This window comes from Trachinotus anak, unplaced genomic scaffold, assembly GCF_046630095.1.
Source record: "Trachinotus anak isolate AG129_WGS33_773 ecotype Australia unplaced genomic scaffold, CSIRO_AGI_Tana_v1 ptg000021l, whole genome shotgun sequence".
NCBI classification, from domain to species: Eukaryota; Metazoa; Chordata; class Actinopteri; order Carangiformes; family Carangidae; genus Trachinotus; species Trachinotus anak.
In genome coordinates, this window is record NW_027273872.1 from 4404601 (window position 1) to 4427103 (window position 22503).

At 41.3% G+C, this 22503-nt stretch overlaps 1 protein-coding gene across 5 annotated transcripts in view; it reads right to left on the minus strand.

Annotated features, from left to right (window-relative positions):
* enox2 (ecto-NOX disulfide-thiol exchanger 2) overlaps nt 1–22503 on the minus strand; it is a 174999-nt gene that overhangs the window by 116326 nt on the left and 36170 nt on the right. For 4 of the 5 annotated variants that reach the window (XM_071458667.1, XM_071458668.1, XM_071458670.1 and 1 more), the window contains one exon: nt 17578–17667. In XM_071458667.1, the coding sequence (XP_071314768.1) occupies nt 17578–17611 (34 nt within the window). In that variant the 5' untranslated portion in view covers nt 17612–17667. Of the gene's footprint in view, nt 1–4391; nt 4540–17577; nt 17668–22503 lie in introns of those variants that run through there. The other variant, XM_071458671.1, reaches the window with a different exon arrangement.

A 22503-nucleotide genomic window follows, 5' to 3' on the forward strand; every position in this document is an offset into this window, starting at 1 on the left:
TGTGAAAATGCTGAAAAGTTGTACAGCAGCTCCCTGGCAAACAGCATAATCCAGCGTCTTCAAACTGCTTCTCTATTCTCCTCTGCTCAAAGAGACTGTCAGCAGGGTTTAACACAGCAGCACTGCAGCCACAATCCAGTCGCAAATGCTGCTCATATACAGAAAATGCAGAATAAGGCTGATGGTTCATTTCATCTTTCATGTAGCTCAAGAACTTCCTGTTGCATAGTCCTTAGCTCCAATTTCAAGGTTCCCTGCGTGGTTGCTTATCATGAAAGTGATTAGAAATGAAGAGCTCTGTCAGTGATATGGTTGGAGCCCCGGAGTTGGTTGCTTTCAGGCTGCCAAGTTCTCTTAGCTACTCTATACCAGATGGCAGGTTGAACTGCTACCGCTGCCAACACTGCTGATCCTCACAGGGATCTTCCACACAAGCTAATATACTTTCCTTTCAACCTGAACACACTTTAGCTTCTCTTCAACTGTGCTGTTGTAATTTGAATGCTGAACAATAAGACAAAGTCAAATGGGGTTTCTGGAGGGCACATACAAGGGAGAATTAGACACAGGAATAAACAACAGTCATTATCCTACATTAGCCTACTACGGAAATTTAGGATGAGTGGTGAGGCAATGAAACAATCAAGTTATTACACCAACAGTCTTAAACATCAGCCCAACAGATGGTGCACTGGAGTGATAGCACCACATGAATGGGAATGACTTGATAAAAAGCAGCCAAGTATCTTGTAAGTGATGCACAGAAGCATCTATGCCGTCTTCACATCAGGAGCATTATAATGTGTCTGCTATTGCTTTGTGATCGAGGGTCATGGATAAGACAGTGTTTTTAATAGTGCTGTCCCCAAATATGGATAACTGAAGACTTTTCCTTTTACATCTTGCAACTCTCATTTTTCTAAACTGTAAAGAAGCATTAGTCAAAGAAGAGACATAAAGCTTCTTTTATTTCTTTTATTATTTTTTAAATATTCCTTTGACAGGAGGCACCAGCATTGTACAATTTCAGTCATTACCAATCAGAGATTGGCGCTATCAGTTAATACATGCCATTATTAATTATCTGATCATCTAGAAGATTACTCCTGTGTTATCATGTATCTGTGTGAAAATGAAAAAAAAAAAAAAATCAGTGAAAATGTTTTTTTTTTTTTTTTTTTATTGATTTATCCACAGAATAAGAAAAAAAAGAAAAGTTTCCATAGATTTATATGCAAAATCATTTTTGAAGATTTAATCTTCATAATAAATTTTCTGACTTTTTGACAGGTATTTTAGTCGCATTGGCCATTCACTGTATCCATATATGCCACAATAAATTCATTCCTTTGGCCTGATCTGAATGCAGCAAGAGGTTACTTGAACACGGGGAGAGATAGACTTTCATCCCAGTTTGTTTAAGCCTGTGTGCAGTTTAGAGAAACACCTATGTTGTTACAAATAATTTAGCATGTTTAATGGAACTGTTTCCAAAGGCATAACTTTACTAGACTTGAACAATGTCATCAAAACAATACATTTCCTATGAACTACTCCTCTTTCAGTGATACAACAGGTTCTCCCCAACAGGGGACAATATGGAGCCTCTCGCTTCCCTTCAGCATTGTTCACCATATCATTGATGCTGGTATATGCAGGACTTCCCTGTCTAGCTTTGCTGCCAAAACCCGACAAATTTGCACTTTTAAGTTTATGCGCAACGCTTGCCTCGTGTGTAAGCTAAAGAGCTTTGTACCTGTCTGTCGGCTCAGCTTTGAGCAGTCAGGTGACAGCAACAGTGCAGAATACCGACAGGCAAGCTGAGTCAGTGAGCAGCTGTGGGAGTTTGTCACAAGCATGGATAAAACTGAAGCCAAGTGCTTTTTCATTTAAGGTGGAGTGCTTGTGATTGTTAAAGGCAAATAAAATAACTGATCTGCATTCAGCTGGCAAATGGATTTTTCTGGGGTAAGTGAATTGGCATGTATTACTTCAGCCTTGACTTTGATGCTCACTTCCAAACTGTGCAATGATTATAAAATTTTCATTTTGTCCAGAGGACGTAAATAGAGAAGCTGTGTGTCCAATATGGCATTAGTCTCCATCAAATTTAACACACAAGTTTTGGATTTTATTTTTTAGGATTTCACAGTCATGATGGGCTGTTTGTCAGGGTAGCAATTTTTGCTTCTGAAGAGCAGGGACAAACTGTTAGTATCGTTTAAGAGGCTACATTTGAAACGACCAAAAAAGCAGGACAGTTTCCAGTGATAATGGATACTCCACTGCCAATCCTGAGGGTCTGTCTCGAAAATAAATGTCATCTCAGAGAGGCTTTCATTGAGATAGCTGGCTTCACCTAATATACGGTTTGCAGGTCATCTATGACTCATATTTAATTTTGTTTTTATTTTGTTTCCCTTTTTCCATTGTCTTTGTCACTTTTGGTTTTTTTTTTCCACTTGACAGCCAGTACTATGCGAATCCCACTTAGTAACCACAAATTGTCATACAGCAACCAATTAAAATTTGAGTGTTCCCAAAGCTCCCACATCACCTGGTATTGTACTGTAGTCCACTCTGTATTCGGTCTTAATTTGTTCTTCAGCCCTATCATCCTATGCCAAAGAGAGATGAAATATTCAAGCTCCCTCTCAAGCACACCATGTACAACCTTTAAATCTCTCCTCTGACTGATCTAAGTAAAGTACCCTCCTCCCTCGTACCATTAAAGGCAATCTAAAGATGCTCTACTGATTGATCCGAGAGGACTAGCACAGCGTGGAGGTAAATAGCTGTCACAAGGCTTGATGGACCTTTTCTCTCCCGGTGGTCATGGGGAGGTACTCAAAACCCCCATCTGATTTGATTCAAAACATGTTGGCACCTCTGGAAAGGAAGAAAATAGAGGAGAAGGGAACTGATTCATTATATCTGTGCAAGATGAAGGACAGCACTACAGAGTAACAAAAACCTTCCAGTCAGAAAAGTACAAAAAACACATTTTTCATCCACTGGACAAAAGCATTAGCTTTTTTTTTTCCAGGTCATACTGTCATATTTGTCGTAAACTACTAGCTCTGTCAGACTGTGTGCTATATTTGGAAATGTGAATTAAACAGTGTCAAAGTATTTGAATCACTGCACTGAAAAACTTTCAGCTCAACAATAAGCTTCATTACAAAACCAATTAAACCCCTTTTTCCTGACTACTGAAAAGTTTCTTGATGCCAAAACGTCTATAAAGAATAGCCTATACTGTGTGGTATGACTAACATATGAGATGAATAAATCTAATGTACGAGGTGGGGGATAGGAAACAAACAGCAAATGAATGCCATGAGACTAATCTTTGACAAGTCATTGCTTTTATGAGCTAAAGGAAAGCAGCAATTAGGCTCTGAACACAGAGACAAGTAAAAAGCTGTGGGACATCTGAGGTAAATTTACCATGACTATAAACAGAGGAAGCTGGCGAACAGGGCGCCAGAATAAAGCAGCGTAAGCAGGTTAATGTGAGAGTTCAAACAGCATCCTCGCTTAATTAGATCCTGTGAGCCCAGAGAAAATGCCCCATTTCAAACCGAGCTATTTATGCGTGCTGGCGACTCGGGAATAAACGACACGGAGCTTTTTTAAAAACAGTTGGACGTCGCAGCCGAGAAAGAACAGAAGTTATATCTATAAGGCAAAAACAACTCGCAAGCCCCTGCGTGACAGGCCTATCTGCTACTACAGCATGAGCCACCGAGCTCGGCTATGATTCCTAAGTATAACAGAGAACCGGGCTGAATAGCCTGTGGAGAATAAGCATTTCAGTAGCTGCGATCCGGCGTCTGTGTGGATTGAATCTATTCTGAAAACTTCACCCGTGAACAGCTGCAGTAGGCGTGTGCCCGTCAGGAGAATCGCCACGGCTGCTGTCTACTGTACTGACCAGCAAGCGTAAAACGCGCGCATGAAATTATTGTGCGTCTTTTGTCATCATAAAGCACACCACTGCACATCAAATGCTGACACACACGAAAAAAAATAAACAACAACACAACACAGCACAGCACAGCACAGCACAGCACAGCACAGCACAACCACACTGGAGAGAGGCAGCGCCGCGCTTCTTCTGCGGTCTCAACAGCTGGTAGACGCCCGACAATTACGCACCGACAGCAGCCAGAACGTCCCTCAGCTTGTTCTCACAACTTGGATTCAACAAGGTGAAGATGAGCGATAAAATGTGGAGTCACGCATTACCTGGCGCTCAGTGATACACTGTAGCCCGCAGCAGAAGTGCAGGACAAAAACAGGCAAACAAACAAAAAGAAAGAACACAGCATCTCTGCTGCCAGTGTACCCGAGAGAGGAGGCAGCGGGATGCAACTTCAAACATGTACCTGTGTACTGCAAGAGAAACATTGTCCACAGAAGGCGAGGTGCGATTCCTGTCGGTCCTCTGCTGCAGGACGAAGTGTACGAAGTAAAATCCTTGAATGGAGACGGGGACTGTCCCTCGGTCAGTCCACTCCGCTCGGCAGACTGGACTGCAATGAGAGCAGCCAGTCAAAGCGGGACCTTATAGCGACGGCAGGCGAGCCCGCCCTCACGACGTGCCCGGTTCGCGACCGAAGCAGAACCCGAGTTCGCTTTCCGAAACGCAGCGTGCAGGCGAACTGTTTTGGGCCACACAGACAATGACAGAACTCCTGCTGCTTTTCTTTGTCGGTGTGCTGCGAAAAGCGAGCTGAAGGGCTGATGAACTGTCAGAAGAGGATGTCGTTTTCATGGTGAAATACCTACATGCAGCCAAGCTACTCCGACGGCAAATCACCCAGGGCGAACAGAGAGAAGCTCTCAACATGTTACCCGCCTCCGAGCTGAAAGCCAAATAAAAAAGAATTAGGTAAAAAGATAAATTTTTCTGAGTTTGCATTAAAAAAAAGTCATGCTTTGAGTTGCACCCCCCCCCCCCCCCCCCCCCCCCCTCCCCCCCCCCCTCCAAAAGCAAGGTAATCTGTCCAAAACTTTTGACAGCTGTGCTTTTCAGAAGGTGTCATTCTGTAGCCTGCCAGTTGGAGGAGGAGAAGCATAGAGATTATCAGCTCAATACCAATGCTGAGCATGCAGACTGTAACGAGCCATTATTTTTATCCTTAAGGCTCAAGTTACACTATGATCTAAAATAAATACATTAAGAGAGCACTTGTCCAAGTTGCATTAAGTGATTAAGGTAGCCTATTTATTACATGTAAGTGGGATTCCTCCATTGACCAGTATGTGTTTGTCCACTTGATAACAGTACCTGCATTCAGCCAAGCTTCTGATAATTATATGTCTTAAAAAATGTATTGGACTTTCTTATTTTCCACAAGAGCAATAACAATGAAACTATGAACAATAGCAGCATAAACAAACCACCAGACAGCTGAGATCAACAAACATATACATGGGGTTATGTTGCAGCTAAATCACAGGTTACAACTATTTCGATTCAGGAGACTACTTGTAATCATTGTTGGCCTGTAACAAATTACTGTAATATTATTACTTTCCCCAGTAATAAGTAGTGTAATATTTGTGTTACTAATCCTCTCAGCATTGCGTTACCAGAACGCAACCATCTAGCACATCAGAGAAGCAGCTTTTTAGTTTCCGAGGATTGGTGCTCACCCCAACAAGGAACAGACTGTAAGAGGTTTGAGAAGCTGCTGTGAGATATATTTCACTTCTGAACACTGGGACCTTGTTTAATTTGTCGGGCCTGAAATAGCAAAGCAGGAAGCTAGGGTATCACCCAAAATGTGCAATGTTTAATATTTGTTAAAAGCTAAAGTAACATAGTAATATAACTTTTGTTATGAAGTAATAAGCAAAGTAAAGTAGACGAGAAATCCAGGTTCAATATAACGCAAACAGGGCTGCCAGACTTTGTAGAAATGATCTGCTTTGGTATGTAGAATACTTGTAATATATTCCAAAACTTTACACCAACCCTTAACAGAAAGGCCTTCATCCCTAGTCCCTTTTTCCTAGCAGCAAAAGTAAGAATGTTACATAACCTTTCACTAGCAACAGTAGTTATATCTGTGTGAGGGGCCCAAAATCAAAGACATTGGATCCATTTCTAAATCTTTGTCAAATATGTTTTTTTCCATTTAACGTAATACTTCAGACCATTATTTCTGTAATTTAAAATGGGTTAAAGTACATATTTTGGTTTAACATTTGAGACACGGGGGAGAAACTGAGGGATTAAAAAGCTGCCAGTGATTAGGGGATATATGTAAAATTCTAAGCTGCATTGCTTTTGCTCGAGTACAGATGGAAAATTTTTTTGGTATAACTTTAAATATTCTCCCATGTCTCCATCTCCCAGTCTAATAAACTAAGACAATCAATTAGACGTACAATTAGACAGCTTTCATTTTAGCTGTTCCTAACAACTCGCTACTAGCTTAACCAGGCCGCTGTGTAAAACATACCAGGAGACAGTGGACAAAATATTTCAAAATATCTCTTTTCTTGATGCTTGCTGAACAGGTGGTTTGATAAAGTACTTATGGCCTTTTATTTTTTAGTGCACTTACAGTAATTTAAAGTACAATAATAGTTTATAGCCTAACATTAGCTTTTTACTGCTGGTGATTGTATTCAGGCTTCAAAAACCATAAAAGTGGTGCTTATTTGTGAAGACTGTCGTGCTGAACATGTGTAAGTATCTTAATTTTCTATTTTTTACCTCTTCCCTGTAGCACTCCATAAAACCTCTACTGTGATTTTTAGAGTAGATCTACTCTATATGAAGGAGCTGAGCCAACCATTTCAATCTTTTATGACCCTATTTGAAATTAATGTTTATTACATTTGCTTTAACCAAGATACAGGAAGTGAGTTCCAATACTCCGAATCTTGTCTTATTTTACTGAATAATGGAACAAAATTGTCCTTGTACAACTGATTGAATGATGGTGTAGCAAAATTACCTAAATAGACAAAACTCAAGGGAGACCATTTGAAAGTTAATCCTATATCCACAAAATTTACTAAACAGGTTGATCATCGTCATGAGAGCTGGGACTGATGTCTTGGATTAGATAGAAGTAGTGGCATGTCATCAGCACACAAAGTTATTTTATGACATACCTTTCCAACCTGTAAAGCATATTTAGAGGGCGTCTAATGGCCTGAGCCAGCCATTCAGGAGAAGTTGTGACAAAGGACAGCCCTGTCTAGTACGCTTAAAAATACTTTGATCGTAACCCATTAGTCATAACTGCAGCTTGAGGGTTATTATATATGACTTTAACCCATTTCACAAAATTATTACAGAGACCAAATTTTCCTAATATGTAAAATAAAAAGAAGACACCTCAACTCGGTCGAATGCTTTTCTGCATCTGGGGAAAGCACCAGGCCATCTATAGATTTTTGTTCCAGAGCCTAAATAACATTAAAGAGTCGTCTAATGTTATTAGTTGAATTTTGATGGTTATAAAACCAGTTTGCTCTTCTTTAATTAGTATGGGCAAGAGGTCTTCTGAAAGAGTAGTTAGAATTTTAGAAAGCAACATTTCCTTTTTTTTAATATAAGTGATATGTTAAGCTAATTAAGTCGGTGGTAATTCTGCAGAAGAAAATGAATCATTAAACATTTCAAGTAATGGTTCTAAAAGCAGGTCCCGAAACTCCTCATAAAATTCACAACAGAACCCATCAGGCCCTGATGACTTCCCACTCTGGAGATTTTTAATTGCATTAACTACTTCATCTCTTATAATGGGGCCATTGGGAAGACTTTACTGTTTTTCTGATAGTGTTGTGAAATTGATCTGAGCAAAAAGGCTACAGGTTAATTGAGGTACATCTCTTGTCTGTTCAGAATAGTGCAAATTTGTGTAAAATTCCTTAAAGCTGTCATTTATCACCCTATTTTCATATACTGTACTCTGTTGCCCTCAGCATCAACAATAACCACTACAGACTGGGACTCTACTCACTTTTAGCAAGGTATTCAAGGCATTTCTCTGGCTTATTCTTCATATTCATAAGGCCTCTGTTTAGTATATTGTCTCTGCATCTTTAATGAGAATTTATAGCTGTTCTGAGAACAGATATCTCTCTCCATAAAATACATTTAGGTGACAGAGCTTCCCCATTATCTGATAGTTTACTCTGTAAAGCTTTTTGTTTTTCCAGTTTTTGATGTCTCTTCATGGCAGAATGATCTGATCAACCCTCTTGCATAAACTTGCAAATTTCCCATAAAAGCAGAATTTATCTGTTGATTGTGAGTTAATTTACAAAAATACAATAAATTCAGTAGAAGAATAAGATGTAAAAGAATTATCTTTATGAATAACAGTGTTAAGTCTCCACTGTCAAGGCTGATTTATTATCAGCCACAATCGTGAGGCGGGTGTTGTTTTCATCATGGCAAAATATGGTCCTGAAGACACCTTCTTTAGTGGGAACTACCACAGAGGTGGTTTTGACTGTTTGTCTGTGGAGAGAGTTTGTCAGAGGGACCATGATAGTGTCACAACCATGCACGATACAGTTACAAAACATTTGATTTGTCATGTCAGACTGCAACATTTCCGTTGTACTCTCCACTCCAGCAATTCTACCCTCTACCTCACTGACTCAAATTCCCAGCGCCTGTATTTGGGTTGTTGATCCCTCATAGCTGCAAGTGTTATGTCAGCTTTAGCATCGATAACCTTCATGATGTTATCGATTAATCTATCCGTTGCCTGGAGAGTGTTCAGGACAATGAGACTGCTGTTGCTAGCACCTTCACATTCAGCTGCTTCCACAGCGTCCTCATTCTGTTCCTTTCATAAGCAGGTCAAATAGTTTTCTTGATATCGGTCATCATGTCAGACATTTTCAAAAAGTAATTGTCAAGAGTCAATATAGAGGTAACTTACGATGCTTTCACCTAGGGAATGCATAAAATAAACGGATAACTGGGCAAATATAAAAGGAGCTCAATGATATACAGTGTTTCCTGGATGACACCATCTTGGCCCCTTCATAATTACACTCTTTAAGAAGTATTCCACCCAAATATTTGTTTAATCTGACGCCATGAAAAATAAATATGTTAAAGATGACAGAGGCTTTCGAGAGTGTGAATACGTGATTGGATCAACACAAAGCCAAAAGATTAATTGCACAAGGAAAACAGCAGAGCAAACACTATTATGCTTCCATAATTAAACACAAGCTGTGTACAGAGACAAGAAAGAAATATGAGAATCCTATCTAATGTATCACTGTGGTGGTCAGCTGAGTCATTTATCCCTGATCTCATTAACTTCCTTCAGGTTGGGTTTAGGACACTGACATCCACTGTTCAGTGTTAATATTTAATTCAACTCCTAATGGTAACAGCATGTCAAAAAGGTTTACTATTCATATAAGCTGATATAAGCTGTGGGCTCATTCTGGGAACATTTCACTTGATACTGAATTTTTCCATGAGATAAAGAAAACCTCTTTCCGAGTATTTGTTCTTTGTATTAGGAGCATGAATAGGGCAGTGTAGACAAATGTGTTGCCACTTTACACCTAGCTATGACTAATGCAGCCTAATACCACAGTCCTGCAACAAATCTTATGTTCATGAAGGTTATAATGTTCCGTTTTTGTTGAGAACATTTCAGAGAATTGTTGATTCAGGTGTCAAACTGTGAGATGTATTTCTCATATTTAGTCTACCCTCTATAAAATTAAATAAAATAGGGTGGACAGAATATAATCAGTATAATGAAATACAATTCAACAGCATCACAAGCCACAGCCTCCAGAATTACCATAAAGCTGTTGTCTGAATCTGTACTGGTGCCAGATGAGATTCTGGAGTAGCACTCCTAATTTTGTTGTATTTTAAATACAATGACAATAAAGGCTTTTTTTCCCAATTCTATTAGCCTGGTTTCCATTTGAATGTGGCACAAATTTGAACCAAATTCCCAGAAAATCACACAGAGAAAAAGTGAATTAATGTGCATTTTCCATCCACTACAGAATATTAGGACTTGGACACATCAGGCAGCTGGTGGTGCTAATTCTCGTCAGGTGCCATTAAACCACTGCAGAAGAAGAGGGCACAACGAGATAATTCAATTAAAAGAGTGCCAGTCAAACCTCAAATGGTGAAAAACAATGTTGAAAACCTGATGGAAATATGAAATGTATGTGTTAAAGGTGTTTATTTGAAGAAGGTTACAGTCTCCTCATGCTTCCCACAGATGTTTTTGGCTGCCACTACTTCTGGTGTCTTCAGAGGAGCAGAAGCTTTTTTATTCCATTTTATTTCAATTTTTCTGCATTTTCACTCAGGCTTTTTTATGTGCAAATGGGAAATGCACCTTAAAACAGGTGGATGTAAATGCACCTATTGTTTTGTTGAGCGCTCCAAGGTCAAGAATTAATGCTGAACCTCAACCATTAAATTCAATTAACACCTCTCTAAAAGTTTTAGCATTGGCTCAAAACTACAGCCTTCATGATGGTAGGAAATATTGCAGGACTGCTATATTAACTGGCAACTGAGTCTATGTGGTTTCAAAGCCAAGGGCTGTATTCAAATATGCCTGTACACACAAATATGCATACATATATAAAAGCTAAAATTGGGGTTGTGTGGTTCAGGTCAAAAAGCCTGGGATACGTTTGGAAAATATCTGCTGGGTCAAATTATTTGCCCCACCAATAAGTCTGCTTCCACTGCCATCACAAAATCATTTCAAAAGGTAAATAAAAGTATTTACCAAGGGCCAGAGTGCCATTCCCTTTTCCCAAGGCTCAAAGCTGCTCTCAATTTCCAGTCCACTGTGAAGTCAGAAGAACACTATTCTACAAACAAGGTGTTGGACTGATTCAAAGTGCAGTTTCTGACTGTAACTTACAACACTGCCTCTTCTATCCATTGTCAGCAAATGCTGTGAGTGACTCTCTAAACAGCTTTGATTGATTCAGAGAAATAAACTAGGTTTCTTCTTTGGTAAACAACAGTGTTTGCTCAATATGCATTATTTCCAGGAAATAAAAACAGCATGTTTTCAGTCAGCCATTGTTAAAGGACGATCAGGATATATACCTAACGGTCACACTAAGAGTCATCTCACGTATGGAAAATAGAATTAAAATCATCAGCTGACAACCTCCCACTGCAGGTACATTATAACAAGAATCTAAACTGCCAGGCAGCTCGAAAACAACCACTGAAAGCCTTCTTTTTCTCTACTGACTGGTTTATTGTCATATACATAACTGTAGAGTAGGCAGAGTTCATTTTGATAGACTGTCCTGAAGACAAATCAGGGAGAAATTCACCTCTTTTTGGGCAACTAATCCAACAGCCCAAAATGTGTAATTCATGCTGTTACAATGAGGAAACATGGAAAGCCTTCAGAAACATGACAATTATATGGGGATCTGTCTTCCTCTAACATTTGGACTACAGCCTAGCCTTTGAAAAATATTGGACGGACAAGGCTGTAGTCACTGCTTTACATACTCTATGAAGTAGGTTATTTAAAAAACATGCAGCACACACACACACCAAAATGTAGGCCCTGTTCAGACCTGGCATTAATGTCTATCTCTGGTGATCCAATCACATGTGGACAGCTCTAAATACGGGTGTGAACGCACCCGAGACGCATTGAAGGCGCATTTGAGATCCGATCACTCAGACTACACTCAGAGGTGGTTGGGCCAGACTGAAGGACTGCCTACTCTAGTGACGTCCTCTGTGGCAGTCTGCAGACTAATTAGTCCTGCCAGTGTTTCGTACTGAACTGAAAATATGTTACTATTTCAACTGGCAAAAACCTTATTTCATTGTAGAGCTGTGCACAGTGCAATTATTCCCTCAACCCCTCGTTGCCTCTCTCTCGCCGGCTACAAAACAGCAACACACGCGTGTTTATTTGCATATAGAATAGGTAAGTGAGACCCGATTAAAAGTGGTCACTTGAGACACATGTGGAGATGCATTCTAATGCAAGGTGCGAACTGACGGGCTCCAAGCTGTCCACCTGTGATCGGATCACCGAAGATGAATGTCAGCTGTGAACAGGGCCTTAGTTTAGCATCAGGTGACACAAACACAGTATTATCAATCAGGAGTTAATTATTTATCCTCTGCCTTTAGGGATATAAAACACATGCAAAGCAACCAACTAGCTGCCCTTTCCGCTGTCCACATTTTCACCAGAAAAGACTTGTCATAAATAAACTGAATGTTCTCCTGGCAGAATTCAATTACCTATGTCAGCTAGGAGTAATGAGTAACAGCCAGTGCATGCTCTCATTCAATTTCAGTGTCCCTAGGGAATGATGTTTGTCTGATGTCTTGATTTTTTTTTAACAATGATGTTCTTTCTGTGGCCAGCTTAGTGTAGCAAAACATTCAAATCAAACACTAATTTGACTCTGTGCCTCAGCAGATGAAAGCAGCCTTGGTTTGCTTTTATGGTTTTGAATGAGAGCGGGTGTGTTTGGTGACATTAGAGACCTCTTTAGTCAAATAAACTGTCTGACTTGAAAGTGAGGTGAAATAAGCAATTCTGACTGAAAAATTTCACCATGTCTTAAAAAAAAATAAAAATAAAAAAAAAAGCATGTGAAGAATTGCAAGTCCATATCATCCTGCTCAGTTTTATATATTCATGCAGAAACATATAGAATGGTCGACCCAGTTAGATCTAAAATGCTCAATACATTTGTTTGGTTAGCTGGGAAATCTCTCATATAATGAATAATTCAAATTCAGTTACTGCATATTAAATGGAAGCTGGGCCTTACTGACAACTATCATAGTAAAATTTTAAGGGGCTTTGAGAGGCATAGCCTTCCTCTTAACAAGGTTTCATTTTACTCAATATTTCCCTTCCCACTAAACAACATTTATGACTATTTCTCCCGTGAGATATTGGCACTGTTTGTGTACCTCTATCGAATAATTTGCCAGATCACACAGTCCTGTTTTCTTTTCGAAGAGTGCATCATGCTGTAGCAATATGCCCTTTGCAATTAAACAACAGGGTTCAGGAAACTGCTCCACAAGGTCTTCAGAGACGAAGACAGGATGATATTTTAAAAAGATTCTGCTTAGCAAGAGGCTTATCCTTTTAAGTGACTGCAATGGTATTTAGTGCCGTCCATTTTGAGATCAGTGAATGGCGTGAAAAATGTCATTAACTCCACTGCCCTCTATGGGGGAAGACAGCTAGCATAGAAATGTGTTCTGAGGATGAGGGACATCTCTGTCTTTTGGGCTACTGCTAGTTATCTTTGACCTCTATCTTCCTTAATCCTTCCCTCTCTAATTATCTTCTTCTCCTCCTCTTCCCTCCTTGCCTCACATTTCTGCCCCTGACTGATGGTTAGCAGATGATCATCTGGACAGGAAAGGTTGAGGTGACTCCCCATCTTAAGTCACAGCTCATTAAGTGAGCTTCACTGTGTCCCAGTTCAGGTACTGGTGTATTCCTACTTGGATGAATTTAATGAGTTGGGGAGGAGTGACAAGGCTCCATAAGTAACTGAAGCCAACCCACTTTGAGATGCAGAAGTATGTTTGCCATGGTTTTCATGATGATGTGAGAGGAGGGAGTAACTGTAACTATAGGTAACTTGGTGATGACAGCATCTGTTCTGGAAACCAGATTAAGCTAAATCCAAAAGGAGGCCAGGCCTATCTCTAGAGAATTTTCCCTCAGCATGAATATTGATGGAAATGGGCCTCAAACTGAGTGCAAAACAACTGTTAACCACTCTGCACTGTTGCAATGTTGTTAACATCATTCACTGCCCCACCATCATTCACAACCAGAGAATCACTTGACTCAAACACCACTCATGCATTGCCACCAATATGGCCACAAGAAGAGCTGATGACAAATTGTGTTTGTTGGTTCTACAACATTACCACAGTGTATAAAAATGCTGCAAGTCCTCTGATACGAGCTAAAGCAGTTGATGGGAGCAAACGGGCGCTGTGGTCCGTTTTGGCAGCTGTGTTGTGCAGCAAGCCGGTTGTGATTCCTGGCACCAAATGTACCCTCACCCCTGCACAGGCATCAAATTCACTGCCCCCAAGTCAACATTAACACAAAGGCAGGTAATGTCTCGTAGCCAGACCTCTAACTCCTACCAAGAGGTCAACAACAACAATAAAAAAACATGCTGAAGAATGTGGAATAAAGAGACATTGGGGACGTTAAGGTTGAAATTGAAGTTTGAAGAGCCATTCTTGCATGTTTCATGAGAACAGACCATTTATTCAACTGCATATCTATTTATCTGTTAAATTACATGACCAGCGATTGGTCATCTCTCTTCTGATGAGTACAATTGTTAAATATGTAGTCAGTTCTGAATACTAAATTAACTGTCACTGTAAATGTGGGTCAAAGGAGATGCCAAAATAGTCACTCCGAAATATTCTATTGTTTCTAGGATCACAGAAACATTTTTTCTTCTCCATTAAAGTGGTCAGACAGGAATGCATGGTCCATTTCAAGCTTAATAGGCATATGCAAATTCCCAAATAATGGAAACTACACAATGCAACGCTAATATGTCATGAGCTGCCAACAGCTGGTGTGGCACTTTATTTAAACCTAATGTTTTTATCAGTTAAAGCTTTGCTTCTCTCCAGTCAACGAGTAGTTCAGTTATTTGATCTTATTTATATCAAAATCTTTAATTCTTAACATCAGGAGAATCTTTGCGACAAACATCCCCAACGTCCACACACTCAGATGAAGTAAATTCAGTGTTTTATGTAACATACCTTCCAGGATGCTTTTTAACATTTGCAAACTAGCCACACTAATTTCCCCATTCACTAAAACAATGAAAAACAAATAAGCGCCAGTGTAAAGAAACTAATTATCTCTAAATACTCACCTAGAATGATCATTAATCAACCAGTTGCTACTGCTAGCCAATCAATCGGTGCACTCCTAAAGAAAACCACAAAACAACTAACAAGAGCTCCAGATCCAGAGAATGATAGTTTTCTATTTGAAATGGCTTGAATAGCTTTCATTTAGCTTTCATTTACTTATAATTGGTTTTATTCATATTTTATTGTTGACCAGAAATATCAAACCTTGAATCCAGTATGAAGTGTGTTAGCGAAACGTTGGCCGAATGCGTTATTACATTCTATCCTATTGCAGTGGGGGTTGGTGTGCACAGAATTTAATTTGGTTCATCCATTTCTGTGTGAACAGTGGAGACTAAGGCAAATGATCTATCAACAAAGGTGTCTTTACCTTTTGTTCATATAAACCAGACAAAATTAGGTTCCACGGGCCTTTAAGTCAGTGTTTAATTAATGAAGGAAGCGACAAAAAAACTCGACATTTTCATTGTCTCACGAACTGACCCGAGTCACCTTTAAACTCCTGAACACTCCTGAACAGAGGACGAAGAGATTGCTAGATAATTAAAACCGCTAAAGGAAAATATACTAGACACTATAGAAGACTCTGCAGTGTACAAGGGTGAAGAAAAGAGAGAGGATACAACAGAGAGAGCAGACCAGACAAGCAGGAGGGAGGGAGAAAGGCCAAGTATCAGACAGAGCATTCATTATCACCTGACTGACCTGCATATTGCGCTGTGTGAGAGTAATGGGAAAGGACACACTCATCGGCCAAAGCCCAGCAAGAAAATCGCTTTTCATTCCCCTTCTCTTTCCACTCTCTTAAGCAATCTGTCAGTTTCTTACTGGGTTCAGTTTCTATTCTTAGACAACGTACTGTAGGATCCCATTGTTTTCAAAAATACAACAACAGCTTAGTGAGACAGTGCAGTGCCATGCCTAATGTACACACACTGAACAGCCTATGTACTGCAGTTTCTCTGAGCATGATTATGCAACAGCTAATAGTCCATTTAATGAGTACTCATCCCTTTTTTCTGTATTGTGCACTTATCGTGTAAGTTACATGCTATCCTAAACAGCTGATCTGGAGAGATGATAAGATTAAGATTCTGCTGTCTTGTTAGCAGCTCTGTGAGGTTGTGTGCAGCTGTGCTTGGAGCTAAATGCCTACATTGCCATGCTAACATGCCCACAATGACTTTGCTTAAATGCAGATGTTAAACAGCTATATTGTTTACCATGTGCACCTTAGGTTAGCTTGTTAGCATATGCTATTTGGCACAAAACACAAGGTACAGCCGAGGTTGATGATAATATCATTGGTTTTGCAGGTATTTGGTCATAAACCAAGGTATTGGATAAATTTAAAATTTGGCATAATGATGGATCAATTCATCATGAGGGGAACATGAATGTTCGATCAAAATTTTATAGCAATCTATCCAATACTTGTTGAGAGATATCACTCTAGGCTGCAAATGTCAACCTCATGGTGGCAGGAAAAGTCAGGGGATCATCAGAATCAGTGTGATTCATTCTGGGGACCAGGAATGCAAAATTTTCATGGCAATCCATTCAGTAGTTACTGAGACACTTCAGTCTGGACCAAAGTGGTGGACTGACCAACCCCCAATAGACCAACACTGGCTTCCCTAGAACCACTACACTACAATACTGTCCATGTCATTTAAAATAAGTGTCACAGATGCAACACACCTTACACAGTTCTGCAGAAGGGAAGCCACCACACTCAAAGAATGTATGATCATGTAAATGAATTAGGTTCCTGATCCATAGTTTGCATCAATTCATTACATCTGAGAAATTCAAGAACAAACTCAACATTGTTGCACTTGAAACACAAGTCTGCAACAGTACATACTGCTTCATGTAAACTAAATCTCGCTCTGCAGTTTCCAGCCTCAGAAAAAAAGGCTCCTGTGAATGTGTCGGCCTTCGACTGAGCTACAGAACCACTGCCAAAGATCAGTAAGGCTGCTTGGCACAAAACTTTCTTTTAGTTTTATCTGATCCTATCTTCTGCAAACTTGAGTCCAAGTAGGCCAAATATGGTGTTCAAGAGGAATTTTGAGTTTTTCATTTTTTGAGTAAAAAGTACATTGAGCATAAAACTATATCTAGATGAGAAAACTCAGAGGTGTCAGTTTTCAATGGGATAAAAAGACTAAGGCATTTAGTTTCAAGGCAGTAAACTAGTGCAATCAGCAGCAAACAGCTACCCAGCACAGGTTTTCTTACAATTTTCACACACAAGATGCACTGTGTCAGAATCTAAGTTACTGTACCAACTCTTCACGTGTGACGTCCTGGATGTGTTGTGAATATTCTTCTGACTTTGTGCAAGTTGATAAAGCTATACTTGAGCTAGCCATTCACACAGGCATCCCTGCTGCACTAGATCACTTTGGTTAGAAAACATCTTCCAGATGACAGTGCTCAGCACATCTAGACAAATAAAATGAGCCTTCATGTGATTTTTTGTTGTTGTTTGGGAGTGAGACAAAATATTTTCCCGGGAAATTCTCTTTGTTATGTGTAATTTCAGCATTCATCAGACTGAAAGCTGCTGATGGGCTTGAACAAAACTCAATTAAAAAAACAACAACATATACACCAGAATGGTACATATAAAGATCCAGGCCTCCTACCTGTGACTCGGCTTGATCTGTAGTCTTTGTACATGCTAGAGATGCAGCGCTGGTGTGTGTGATCTCAGCCTCTCTGGTCTTGTAGCAAATCTGTTTTGGAAATGAAAAAACAAAGGATAAAAAAACAAAGGTCTGATCAGTATCTGTTTGTTCTGTTCAGAGAAATGCTACAGCACAGTATGCCACCCCTCAACTCTGTAGCACGACTCATTCATTCATTCATTCATTCTGTAGTTGTTCAAGGACGCTGAGAAGTGCAGTTAAGAAAGGGCAAAAATAGAAAGGCTTTGTCTTGAATAGAGAGAGAAGACAAACAGGAGAATGTAATTCATCCGCTTCTCCAAAAGGCACAACCTCCCCGCTTTGTAGAGCAGAAGCTCATCCGAGCCAGGGAGGGCTCTGAGGCGCAGGAGGGTCCCATTGACTGCACTATTAACACTCAAAATAGGGGGATCAGCATAGAGGAAATATAAAACGCTGCCAGAAGGATGCACAGAGAATTCTGTAATGCATTTCATTCCACCAAGAGGAGCCCTGAGGGTGCCGTGATGACCAGAGTAATTGGCTTTCTCCAGCTATGATAATCTGCATCAGTCATGCCATGCCAACACACTCTCAGGCCACTGAGAAGGTCACAGTGATCCCCAATCCTCGCTCCTCTCTGCTGACAGCAGTGTCTGAATTCTTATTGAAACAACACATCAGCAGGACATTGTTTTCTGCATTCTTGAGACTTTTAGTGTGAATTTTCTTAACATCAGTAGTTTTGCTTTTGACTCTGCTTTTGAATTCAGTTTACTTTATTTTTCACTGGGGTAAGTAAAAAAAGAAAAAAGGAAGACAGGGTCAAAACCCAGTACAGGCCTGGACTACGTATGGTCAATGTGTGAACTTGATCAAGTAGTTGGAAAGTGTTGAGGAAACGCTGTGAACAACTGACATCATTGTATCCTATTTGCAGTCTGCCTAGTGTCAGCTCGAAAAGGCTGTTCTCATTTTTATGTTTTTTTTTGCTTCCGTTGTAAAACCATGGAACAAGTATTAAACTGTGACTGACATGTGGCCCATTAAGACTATATGTTAACTTCCAAGCTGCTACTCTGTACTCCTAAAATCCTGATTGTATGAACACCAAAATCATCAAGCACATACATTAAATATAAAGACTGTGCTGTGATATCGGCCAAGAGGACAGGTTTGTCCAAAAAGTTACTAATTTGTCACTAGGGGCTTTTTAGAAAAAGAAAAAAAAACACAACAAATCTAGTTGAGTTGGCAACACTGCAGGCTGTAAACGTCCCCTAACAGAAACTGTTTAAGTCAGTTCATCTTGAAAAAGCAATGACCAATGAGGAACCTTCAAGTCAGGCATGAGGCATTCAGCTGACCAATCGTGATAGAACAAACACTCAACCCTATTACTCAGTCAGTCAGTCAGTCAGTCAGTCACAGATATTTGCGACAGAGAGCTGGCCCTGCTGTTGTACAAATACAAATCACCTAAAATAGAAAAAAATATATGGTACATGTAACATGAAGTAGAACCCATTCAACACATCTCATGTCACAGCTTTGTAAGGAGTTTAGTGTATCAGTTGTGTTATTCACTTCCCTAAATGTCAGGCAGTGTTAAGATTCTTATTGCTTATCACTGTCCAATACGTAGATATGTTGATTCTGATACATTCTTTATAATAAAGAGCACAACAAGACCTTGGCTCACACAATAACATCTTCACGGCATCTTTGCAGGCCAGCATATCTCTGCAAACTGCTCTTTTAAAACCTGCACAATAGATGGGCAACTCACAGCATACAAGAAAGCCCTGAACAGCCAGACCTTGACATCAGTTGAAGACATATACTGGATGTACAGACATGTTACCCTGTCAATACAACTGTCAGCACTGCTGGAATATTCACTATCTCTATCGTCCATTAAATCCATCATGAATCCAAGGCCAAGATATTTGACATATGTTAACGGACAATCATTCCTTTTAGAAAGTTTTGCACTGGCTAACCTGTACTGCACAACAGAATCGTCTAGGAGGGCTTTCTAGAAATACTTGGCAGGTGATTGAATGAACCATCTTTCTATTATATGAAATAGTAGCAACACAAAAACAAACTGCAGTCTGAGGAGATTTGAAAGCTAGTTAGCTTGTCAGTAGATGATTCTTGCCATCTGAGGAGAATTTATACATAAAAAGGCACTTGTGCAAATACCAAAACAGTCGCTGGCTGCCAGTAGCTCCTCACATAGGAAGCTGATTGGTCCAAACCACAAGTGAATAGCTTGGAGTCTGGCAAGATGGATTCTCGCTCATAAAAAATCCAGCTGCCTCAAAATGATACGATCTGGCAGTTTTGTATTTTGCAGATACTTTCAATAGAAAGAAATTGAATTGTGTCCTGTGCTTCACGGAGACGTGGCTGTGTGGATCGATTCCGAACTCTGCGCTGGAGCTGGCCGGCTTCCAACTCTTCAGAGCGGATCGCGACACAGAGCTGTCCGGCAAAACCAAAGGTGGAGGAATCTGCTTTTATGCAAACAGTGGCTGGTGCAAAGACGTGACAGTGATCCTGCAGCACTGTTCTCCTGACCTGGAGACTTTCATCATAAACTGCAGGCCCTTCTACTCCCCCCGTGAGTTCACCTCAATCATCCTGGTCAGTGTTTACATCCCACCACAGGCCAACGTGCAGGAGGCACAGCGGGCGCTCGCCGACCAGATACTGTGTGTGGAGCGGACCAACCCGGACTCCGTAGTTATTGTCCTTGGTGACTTTAACAAAGGGAACCTCAGCCACGAACTGCCCAAATACAGACAGTTTGTTAATTGCCCGACCAGAGAGGGGAACACTCTGGACCACTGTTACACCACAATCAGTGGTGCTTATCACGCCGTCCCCCGGGCTGCACTGGGCCACTCTGACCATGTCATGGTCCACCTGATTCCCACATACAGGCAGAAACTAAAACTGTGTAAACCTGTTGTGAGGACATCGAAGCTGTGGAGCAGTGAAGCCATAGAGGATCTGCGGGCATGTTTGGACTGCACTGACTGGGAGGTGTTCAGGACTGCTTCCAACAGTCTGGATGAGTTCACAGAGGCTGTGACGTCATACATCAGCTTCTGTGAGGACTGCTGTATCCCATCATGCACCAGGGTGAGTTATAACAATGACAAACCCTGGTTCACAGCTAAGCTCAGTCAGCTCAGGAGGCAAAAGGAGGAAGCTTTCAGGAGTGGGGACAGGGACAAGTTTAAAGAGTCCAAGTACAGGTTTAGCAAGGCGGTGAGAGAAGCTAAACGACTGTACTCTGAGAAACTTCAGCTCCAGTTCTCAGCCAATGACTCTGCTTCTGTCTGGAAAGGGCTCAGAAAGATCACAAACTACAAACCTAAACCCCCCCACTCCATTAATGACTTCCGTCTGGCCAACGATCTGAATGAGTTCTACTGCCGCTTTGAAAGACAGTGGGACAAGCCTGACACTAACCTCCACATCAGAGCCACATCAGAACCCCCCTCCTCCCCTACCAAAGGAGCGTCTCTCTCTATCCTGGAGAGAGATGTCAACAGGCTTTTTAAGAAGCAGAACCCCCGCAAAGCAGCCGGTCCTGACTCTGTCTCTCCATCATCCCTGAAGCACTGTGCTGATCAGCTGTCTCCAGTGTTCACAGACATCTTTAACACCTCACTGGAGACCTGCCACGTGCCAGCCTGCTTCAAATCCTCCACCATCATCCCTGTCCCCAAAAAACCAAGGCCCACAGGACTAAATGACTATAGACCCATTGCCCTGACCTCTGTGGTCATGAAATCATTTGAGCGCCTTGTCCTGTCCCACCTCAAATCCATCACTGACCCACTCCTGGACCCCCTGCAGTTCGCCTACAGAGCCAACAGGTCTGTAGACGACGCTGTCAACATGGCTCTCCACTTCATCCTCCAGCACCTGGACTCCTCAGGGACCTATGCCAGGATCCTGTTTGTGGACTTCAGCTCTGCCTTCAACACCATCATCCCGGCTCTGCTGCAGGACAAGCTCTCCCAGCTGAGAGTGCCTGACTCCACCTGCAGGTGGATCACCGACTTCCTGTCTGACAGGAGGCAGCACGTGAAGCTAGGAAAGCACGTGTCTGACTCCCAGACCATCAGCACTGGATCCCCGCAAGGCTGCGTTCTTTCTCCTCTGCTCTTCTCCCTGTACACCAACACCTGCACCTCCAGCCATCAGTCTGTCAAGCTCCTGAAGTTTGCAGACGACACCACTCTCATTGGACTCATCTCTGATGGCGATGAGTCTGCCTACAGGTGGGAGACTGAGCGTCTGGTGACCTGGTGCAGGCAGAACAACCTAGAGCTAAACGCTCTGAAGACAGTGGAAATGATAGTGGACTTCAAGAAGAGCCCAGCCCCACCCACCCCCATCACCCTGTGTGACTCCCCCGTGGCTACCGTGGAGCATTTCCGCTTCTTGGGAACCACCATCACACAGGATCTCAAATGGGAGCTAAACATCAGCTCCCTCATCAAAAAAGCTCAGCAGAGGATGTATTTCCTGAGGCAGTTGAAGAAGTTCAACCTGCCAAGGACTATGATGGTGAACTTCTACACCTCCATCATTGAGTCCATCCTCACCTCCTCCATCACCATCTGGTACGCTGCTGCCACGGAGAGGGACAATAACAGACTGCAGCGTATCATCCACTCTGCTGAGAAGGTGATTGGCTGCAATCTTCCGTCCCTCCAGGACCTGTACACCTCAAGGACTCTGAGGCGTGCAGGGAAGATTGTAGCTGACTCCTCCCACCCTGGACACAAACTCTTTGAGACACTCCCCTCTGGCAGGAGGCTGCGGTCCTTCAGGACCAAAACCTCTCGCCACAAAAATAGCTTCTTCCCATCTGCTATT